Consider the following 9,453-nt stretch of genomic DNA (forward strand, 5'->3'; position numbering starts at 1 on the left):
GTGGGAAGAAGACTAGAAACAGGGACTCAACAGCAGCTGTTACGTTACTTAAATAGCACTTTATTCCGAGTAAAAGGTTTATTGGTAATAAAAATACTCAAGTAAAAGTACTCTTCTGAAAAAAGCTCACTTAGTGTTAGAATAGAAACGACGTCATTAATCCCAGAGGGAAATTCTTTGAAGAAATTTCGTGTTCAAATAATCAAAACGTAAATTTATTAAATCTAAGTAGGTGAACTTGAAAAAAAAATACTGCTACAAATGCTCAAATGGACGACTACTAGTAATGGCAGTATTATAATTATTTACATAATACAGCTAAATTACAACTGCTTGTAAATTGCATAAATTACAGAAATTAAAATACTAAGTAGAAGTAACAAAAATACTTCATTACAATCACGTCATTCATTACTTCTGCCTCTAATCCGAACATGACGTGTGCTTCTGCACATTTTGGGCCTGAACAGATGCAGATTAAAAATCTGACCGGTTATTTAAAATCTCCAGAAACACCAAACACTCGGGCATTTGGAACTCGTCGCAGGTTTAAAATGAAGAGAGGAGTCGTGTGTTAGTAAAACAACAATCTTCCATACTTTAATAGTATCTCTGGCAGGCATCGGCTGTATTAAATACACTCATATTGCTTTTCCAGTTTTTATTGGATTAAGTTGACATAAAACCTCTTTAATTCCCGTCAACAAATCGGAATCTGTCCAGTCCAAACAGAATATTTACATATGATACAAAAATATATTTCACAGAAAAATGTGATCAAATTTACAATAAGAAGCTCTATAAAATTACAAATATCTTTCTATTATAAAAGCAGTTTTCTTTAAATAATCTTCCAGACGGAGAATGTTCCAGTGACTCTTGTCGCGGCTGCCGGGGCGTCTGGTTTTGAGCCTCCTGGCTTCCCGTACCGGCCCAGCAGCCGTGCGGAGCTCAGTCGGGCTGAACGGGGATTCCTTCTCCACAAGAACAGAGAAACTTGTTTCCTCAAGGCAGCGAGTGACGCCGATCAGGAACGGTTTACTTTTTTCCATAAAAAAACCTCTGAGCTTGAAGCTGTTGGCCTTCTCTGGGCTGCAAAACTGCAGGTTAAATCTGTAACTTTTAAAGTACAAGTAGACAAAGGTAGTCTTGTTTTCTTAGTTCATCTCAACAGAAGTCCGATGACGGGAATCTGAAGCATTCTGTCTAGTGTTTGGAGCTGAAGTTTCGTCCAGAAGCTGCAGGAACAGACAGACTCTCCGTCTGTCTGGAGAGTTTCTCGGTTCTTGTGAAGTCTGGATCCACGTTACGTTTGGAGGAACTTGGCCGGCGTTTGAGTCCAGCTGCATCCTGCTGGGTGGTGTGGGGGGGTTACGGGAGCTCCGTCCGTCCCTCCCCCGTCCGGCCATCATGGCCGCCTCCGGATGACCGTGAGCCTCCGAGTCACATGCCTGAGGAGAGACGGAGACGGCGGTGAGATCAGGACTGCTGCTGGTTCTATTCTCAGATCGGCGGCCGTTCGGCCTCTCCGGGCCGCTCATCGTAAACACGGCTGGGCCAATAAACACGCCACTCTCCGGGGGGTAAAGGGGGGGCCAACAGGCCGGCTGACCACCTGATTAAAGCCGCGGCGCCTGCGAGCGGCCGAAACGCTACACCAGAGCCGGGGGGGGGGGGCACAAACACAGAAACGAGGGAAGCGTTTCAGCTCAGACCGTCTAATTCCAGTCCTGACATTTACAGTTGGAATTTGCAGCCCAGGTCTGCAGCAGCCTGCATTCCTCACAGCGCCGATGCAAGTTCCAACACCGACGAGCGGGAGCGGCCAAGACAAACGATCCGGAGGACCGCAGGGAGCCGGGGGGGCCGGGGGGGCCGCGGGAGCCACAGGGAGCCGGGGGGGCTGCAGGGAGCCACAGGGAGCCACAGGGAGCCACAGGGAGCCGGGGGGGGGGGGGGGGGGGGGGGGGGGGGGGGGGGGGGGGGGGGGGCCACAGGGAGCCGGGGGGGGCTGCAGGGAGCCACAGGGAGCCGGGGGGGCCATGGGGAGCCAGAGGGATCCTGGATCTCACTTCAGTGCAAAGTGCAGCACACGTTCAGCAGACTGCACCCGCCGTGTTTCCTGTTCATCATTTGAAGTCTGTCGTCGTTTAATGTAACATTAACTGCATGTTAGTTCTGCACATTGTCGCAGCATTTCGTCTTTATTGCCATTCCAGATAAGAAAATCAATTTAGAGTCAATCATCTCAGCTTAGAGTTACACCATTAACTCTAAATTCTCTTTAGTGAGTGCTGAGCTAACGGTGTGACCTTCGCCATGATAATGTGAGGGTGGAGTTAACTACATGAGTTCAGAGTTAATCCTGTAAGTGTAGAATTATTTGTGTGAGTTTAGAGTTAATTACAGGAGTTTGGAGGTAATTATATGAGTTGAGAGTTAATTATGTGCGTTTAGAATTATTTATACGAGTTTAGAGTTGATTATGAGTTTAGAGTCAATGGTGTGATTTTGGTGTAATGATTTTTTAATTCTGGTGTGAACTGTGTGAGCTTAGAGTTAAGCAGGTGAAATCAGAGTTAATCTTGACTTTAGAGTGAATTGTATGAGTTTAGAATGACTCAGGAAAGTACGGCGTTTAGCGTGTGAGTTCAGACTTCCTGCTGTGGCTTCAGCCTGATCTGAGTTTAGAGTTAGAGTCATCGTGAGTGCAGATTTGTCGATGTCAATATACTGATGAATTAGTCCTGTATTCAAAATCCAACATCTTTAACTCAAAGGAAAACATCCTAGAACAGCATGTAACTAAAAGCAGGCCCCCGAGGCGGCGCCGGAAACCGGCGTTCTTGCTCTATAAATGGAGGACAGATGAAGGAACCCCGGGCGGGGATGGAACAGAGAACCCAGCATTAGCAGCGCTGTGGTGTCTGCAAATTGAAAGGTGCGAGCAGGAGCAGGAGCAGCTCTGAAAAAGGATCCGCGCCCCGTCCCTCCAGCGCGACCCCCGTCCCCCCCACCAGCCCATCCCCCCGGGGCCCGGCATGCTGAGGCCACATGGTCACCCTGACACGTCATTGTTTCTTAGAAAACGTCCTGGGAGCGACTCCTGAGTCACTGAGTCACTGGGGGGGGGGGGGGGGGGGTTTGACGGACGGACCGCATCGAGGACTTACTCTCTAATGTCCTGTCCAGGTCGGCGATGAAGTCCTCCAGGTCTTTGGTGTCGCCCAGTTTGGCTGCAGAGACAAACACAAAGGAGGCGAGTTTCAGAACGACGGCAGTGACGAAGAATCTGAGAAAACCTCCAGAACGTTCATGCTGCATTCAGGAGCGCCTGGGAAAGAGGAAACCTTCCCTTTTACCTGCACCTCAACACCAGGATGCATTCTAAATCACACTTCAGTGTACATTATTATCTAAACATTTGTTCCTGAGCTGCTTTGTTAGATTTGCATGTCCGTGTTCTGCAGGTTACTGACGAGCCGTGTTTTCTTTTTCGAGATACTCTGTGAGAACTTCTAACTGAGATGTGAGATGTTTCCAAACGGGTCGACGTCCAGCTGGCTGGAAAGACCGAGAGTTCAAGAGAGAGCGCTGCAGGTCCGGCATGTGGAGAAGAGAGCATTCTGGGAAAACAGGGAAAACTGAGCTCTGAGGACCCGAGTCCCTGAAGGGGACCCGAGACCCGAGTCCCTGAAGGGGACCCAGGGACCCGAGTCCCTGAAGCGGACCCAGCTCTTTGCATCCTCTGAGGCTGCTGAAGTGAGATTTACGGCGAGGAGCCTCTAATCTCACCAACACTTTGATGGAATCACATCAGTTTTTTTTTTCCACAAAATGAAGCACCAACGCTGCTTTTGCTTGCCGTGCAACATGATGTCATGACCTGTCGACTTCCACTCACGTTTGGGCGAGAGCAGTGGCGGTGGCGGCGGTGGCGAGGCGGCGGTCGGGGACAGCACGGTGGGCGAGTTGAGCCGCTCGTCGCTGAAGCTGAAGCTGTTTCTGTTGAGCGACTCGGCGCCTGTCAGAGGAGACGAAACGCAGATGGATCAGATCATCACGCTTCCAGAGCAGAGCAGCCGTTAAACTCGTCCCTGCTCTCACACCGACGGCGTCTGCACCGCCCACACCTCCACCTGCACCGTCTGTCCATCTGAGCCCTGTGACCATACATCAGCCATGACAGTTTTAATAAACACTTCCGTTTTCAACAAAGCAGAAACTTAAACAGCTTGAGTGCAGGACGAAATCACAACGAACGCGACCTTTGGAAAATAATTACTGCCGTTTTTGAACTTTGCAGAAGTGTCATTCTTCCCATTTGTTAGAGCAAACATGCAACTTGTGAATAGAAGCAATAAAAGAACAGTGATAAGAGCATTTAAATTAACTTTAGAGAAGATTGGTTTACCCACTGGTGGAATAAATGTAACCCAGAAGGTTGAATAATTCCTTGCAGTTCAGTGATGCTCGGATCCAAATAAAACCAGCTTGAAAGACTCACTAAATCATTTCATCCACAAATTCCACCTAATGTCTTTGAATCAGTCGGCAAACCATTTACCATTCCACTGAGTAGGACTGCAACTGTTTATTGTATCTGGAAATGAGTCAAGTTACAGTTTCATCCTATTTTGAGAAACTGAAAATAAATTCAGGTTTGTTTGTGTTGTTGTTTTTTTTTTTTTTGCTCTCCAAAAGATCTTATCTTGTATAAAATGTGGTATTTCAGAGGGCGTCTCGCTGAAAGTAACTTCTTGATTTGATGCGAACAGTCTGAGTTTGAGTTTAGAGTTAGTCCTGTTTACTGAAGACATGTATTGACTGTGTTCTGTCTGTTCAGCGTCTCTCTGCAGAGCTCCAGCTGAACTTCACAGTTTCTCAGATGTCGAGCGCCTACTTACTGCCCCCCACCTCTGACACACATCCGGGTGGGGGGGGTGGCACTGATATGTTATCATAACGTTATTCCCGGCGTCCATATCCCATCTCTCCTATTTATCCCCGTCACTGACTCCCCCACTGACCCCCCCCCCCCCCCCCCAGCACTCCAGGGTGCCTCCATCCATCAGGCGGAGGGACAACAGGTCCCTCCAGCTCCGGACAGGTCTGCGTTCAGCACCCTGCCATGGAGAGCGCCGGGCCCCTCCAGGAATCTGGACCCTTCAGCCAACGGAGCAGCCGATCGGACGCCGGTTCAGACACCGTCCCTGATCACCTGGAGCGCCGCCCTGCGCTCCGCTGCTCCAACGCCAGGCTCAGAAAACAGGGCTTGCTTTGGAAAACCGATCGATCAACAGGATCGTGTCCCGATTCCGTTCCGCTCACCCGGCAGGAACGACTGACTTCTACTGACTGACTGATTCGTCAAACTTCTTTGAGATGAACTGATTGGTTTATCTGTAAAATAGTGAGAAATGCTTCTCAAAACGGCCGATTTCAGCAGTCCTCCACCAGTGAATACTGACCGTATGACTGTTAAAATGATCTCAGCTCCACATGTGGCCGGATGACGCTTCGCTCTGAACATCTCCACAGAAAGCCTCTCCAAACCTCCCAGCGCCATCAAACTATTTGGAAGCGGCTCACATGCGTCTGTCTGGGAAACAGATCCTTCCACGCGGGGACCTGAGGCATACTTTTCTCTGTGTGTCAGCAGATGAGGTTTTCACATTTGGGCTGCAGCCTGCCTGCCTGCAGGCCGGTCGGCGGCTTGAAGCTCTGCAGCTCTGCAGCTCTGCAGCTCTGCAGCTGGGAGGCAGACTCTCTCTGCGGCGACGCTGTGCTGCCTGGCGGGAGGAACGTCGAGGCAGGTCAGCCCGAAATATGCAGCAAACATGCCGCTTTCTCAGCGGGACGCTGGACGTGAGGTGAAGCAGTAATGAGACGGGTTTCGTCTGTTTTCAGCAGGAGGCGAACTTCCTTCAAGGTAACCGGTTCATAAATGTCAAACAACTCAAGCCCAAAGCTCGAAAATACATAGAACGACCATTAAAGATGCTAAAAAGCTGGTCTGATCGCTGACTGACAGGAGGAGGTGGGGTTTGTCACCGAGGAGACGTGGTGAACGAGTGAAGGCGGGACCACAGAGTCCTCCTTTAACCTCATGCTCGGCACAGAAAAAGCCCCCGAGCCGGGACTCGAACCGGGGATTTCCTGGCTGTGAGGCAGAAGGCCTAACCACTACACGGAGAAACTCGTTAAAGTTGACGCTGGAAAACAGAGCAGTGACTCGCAGGACAGAAGCGTCTCGGCCAATAAAAGCCAGACGAGACCAAAACGAGGCGAAGTGTCAGAATTCTGCTTTCTGCTCAGTCAGTCAAACAGAACCGTCTGTTTTAAACTCGGCCCGACGCCGGCCGTGCTCATGGCGTTTCTTTAAAAAACTCTCCATGTTGCAGGATTTCTGAATCTTTTTAGGTAGGATGTATTTATTCACTGAATGACGACAGCCAGCGTGACATTCCCAAGTCAGAGAAAACACCCTGTTAGCGCCGTAATACACACACACACACACACACACACACACACACACACACACACACACACACACACACACAGAATCTGTCTATTAATAGATCTAAATCAGCTAAATTAAAGTCATAAAAACAGCATTTTGGGCCATTCAGATGAAATAAATCCTAATCCAGAGCGACTGTCCACATGCATCACGGAGCATCACTGTTCTACTTTATTCTGATTAAGTCAAAATGACACTAAAGAAAAGACGAACCTGCTGATTTTCTGGTTCAGACTGATTCACAGTTGATTTATCGCACTGATGTTGAAATGACTGGAAGGAAAAGCTGCTTTACACAGATTTCAGTACTCAGAGTAATCACTTAATCACTTTTTTTTTTAAATCAGAGGTGTCAAATTTAAGGCCCGCGGGCCAAAACCGGCACACAAACAACACCAGAGTTAGAAATAAGAGTTTTTTTTAGACATTTCACTGGATTTTGCACCAGAATGCTTCATTAAACTGACTCTACGTTGAGATTTTTTTTTTTTTTTTTTTTTTTTTATGACTAATTCTAAAATAAGTTAGATTTAAAGAAGGTTCCTCTGGTTCTGCAGGTGGAACCTGAACGGAACAGTTCGCACACGCACACGCACACGCACGCACACGCGGGGACACTGACTGTCGGAGTCGCTGATGCCGCTGTCGCTCACGCTCGCGCTGCTCCGCCTCTTCACCGTCTTCAGGTGCTCGTCGTACCGGAAGTGCCTCTTCTCCACCGGGGACGTGAAGTCCTCGATCACCGCGTCGAACTCGCACAGCACGTCGTCCAGGTCCTCCTCGTGCACGAGCCTGGCTGCAGCGGCGACACGCGCGGGAAACGCCTTTAAACACACCTGCAGAGCCTTCACCTGGATTTTCAAAATAAGTGAGAGGGAAGCTGATTCTCACCCTGAGGCTGCGTCTTCGGAGACTTCATGCTGAGTTTATCCAGAAAGAGAGACCAATTCCCGCTGCCGCAGTCCGCTGAGCACAAGGTTGCTGGAGTGAATCCGCAGCTCCGCACGGCCGCTTTTAACGCGCCCGGATCACAGGGGGCGGGGACCAGTGTGTGTGTGTGTGTGTGTGTGTGTGTGTGTGTGTGTGTGTGTGTGTGTGTGTGTGTGTGTGTTTCCCGGCTGAGGTTACACTCCCTGACGCGTCCTTCATAAAAAAAGTGTTTGTAAACAGTTTGTAATCCTGATGTATTTATAAAGGTGACCCGGATTTAGTCACTGGGCAGATTACACACACACACACACACACACACACACACACACACACACACACACACACACACACACACACACACACACACACACACAGGCTGGTAATATCACTGTGTCCTTTCTGCTCAGTGAAAATACTCAAGAAATGTGTTACATTTAATAATAATGATATAATAATATAATAATGCTATAATAATAATAATAATATAATAATAATAATAATAATAATAATGAAAATATATGTGCAACATTTATTTATGTGTAGTTAAAAAAAAGATGTAAAAGCAGGCCTCTAACACATGTGGACTCACACATCTGTCAGGTCTGAGGTTGAGTTTGTTTGTCTGGCTTTAGACCCTCCAGCAGGGTTTTGGTTCCACAGAAGGAGCAACTTCATCCTGAGAGGGAGCTGACTGTAAAACAGTGATCTGACAGCCTTTAAAGGTGCATTAAGGAGTTTTACAACCTTAAAAATACTTATTTTCCACCATGAATATGTTACACATTTTTAAGGATGTGTACAATGCGCCCTGACATATTCATTACCAGTACCTCTAACAGCGCTAAATTGTCACTTGAAAGTCACAGTGCCGGTCCGGCTCCAGAGATTTTTGGGGGAGAATTTGAAAGGAATGACATAATGCGCGCTCCGGCTGGTTAGGTTTCGTTTTGTCCGCCATTACTCCGCCAGATGCTTAGTGAGCAACAACTGAGCAGGATCTTCCAGAAAGTCAGAACAGACTGGCTTCTAGCACTGCCACAGCTCCACACAGACTCCACCAGGGAGAAGAAACTTAAATCTTACTGGAGCGCTTCTAAACGAGCAAAGACGGAGTTCCCCTCTTCCGTGCACGCGAGCCACAGGGACGAGTTTTTCAGTAAGCTGCATTACGCCCAAGGCCTGCAGGGGGCGCTGTTTCGCATAAAACGTGCAAACTCCTTAAGGCACCTTTAACAATGATAAGAATTCAGTGTTTCATGATAAATCTACACATTAACAAAATCCACGGTAACAGAAACAAGTCAAATAAATCTTTTAATCAATACATCCTTACATACATAAAATATGCTGGTGGTGAAACATGTTTCTCAGCAGAATTTTTTAATGATTACATTTTTTTTTATTAATAATACTATATGATGAATAAAATAAACTCTTAAAATTACAAAGCCAGTTTTTATTTTACTGTCTTGTATTTAGTATTAGTCACTTTTACTGTAGAAAAATCAAAATTTCCGTAATTAGAATAAAAAACAGTTTTACTAGGTCAAAATAATCAATGATATGTAGATTATGACTGATTATGAGACGATATCTCAAATGAAAAACTCTTTGCATCTTTAAAAGGTATTAAATGTACTTTTTGGATCATATAATCTTATTTTCTCTCACCTTGTGTGTTTTTGTTGTGTGAAACAGGAAAACGTTTGAGCTGGCAATGATCAGTGAGAATAGAGTGACACCTGGTGGTGAAAAGCCACAACTGCATCTCATACAGATTCACTTCTGTTTTCTCCTGCAACAGAAAACATGTTGGCGTTTTTGGAAACTTTAGGATTCAGTCACATGATTTTGTATATTTTAAAGGGAGAAACTTATGAAAAAGACTTCCTTTACTGTGAGCGTGGATGTTTCAGATCAGTAAAACACAAAAAACTCCTTAAATGTCACATTTTTTGCACGCTTGGGCTTCTTGCTTCCATGTCTCAGCCTCGACGCGT

The 9,453-nt window shown here is 47.0% G+C and overlaps 1 protein-coding gene across 1 annotated transcript; it reads right to left on the reverse strand.

The window, feature by feature from the left end:
• Window positions 1-578: 578 nt before the first annotated feature.
• rgcc (regulator of cell cycle) lies at window positions 579-7,496 on the reverse strand. The gene is made up of 5 exons (XM_030112827.1): window positions 7,415-7,496; window positions 7,146-7,319; window positions 3,905-4,024; window positions 3,174-3,236; window positions 579-1,451 (listed from the first exon to the last, which is right to left on the reverse strand). Exons 1-5 carry the CDS (start codon window positions 7,440-7,442, stop codon window positions 1,444-1,446), a joined length of 393 nt encoding a protein of 130 aa, XP_029968687.1. The 5' UTR covers window positions 7,443-7,496; the 3' UTR covers window positions 579-1,443.
• Between the last annotated feature and the right edge of the window lie 1,957 nt (window positions 7,497-9,453).

The sequence above is a fragment of the Salarias fasciatus genome, chromosome 16 (genome assembly GCF_902148845.1).
Source record: "Salarias fasciatus chromosome 16, fSalaFa1.1, whole genome shotgun sequence".
In the NCBI taxonomy this organism is placed as follows: Eukaryota; Metazoa; Chordata; class Actinopteri; order Blenniiformes; family Blenniidae; genus Salarias; species Salarias fasciatus.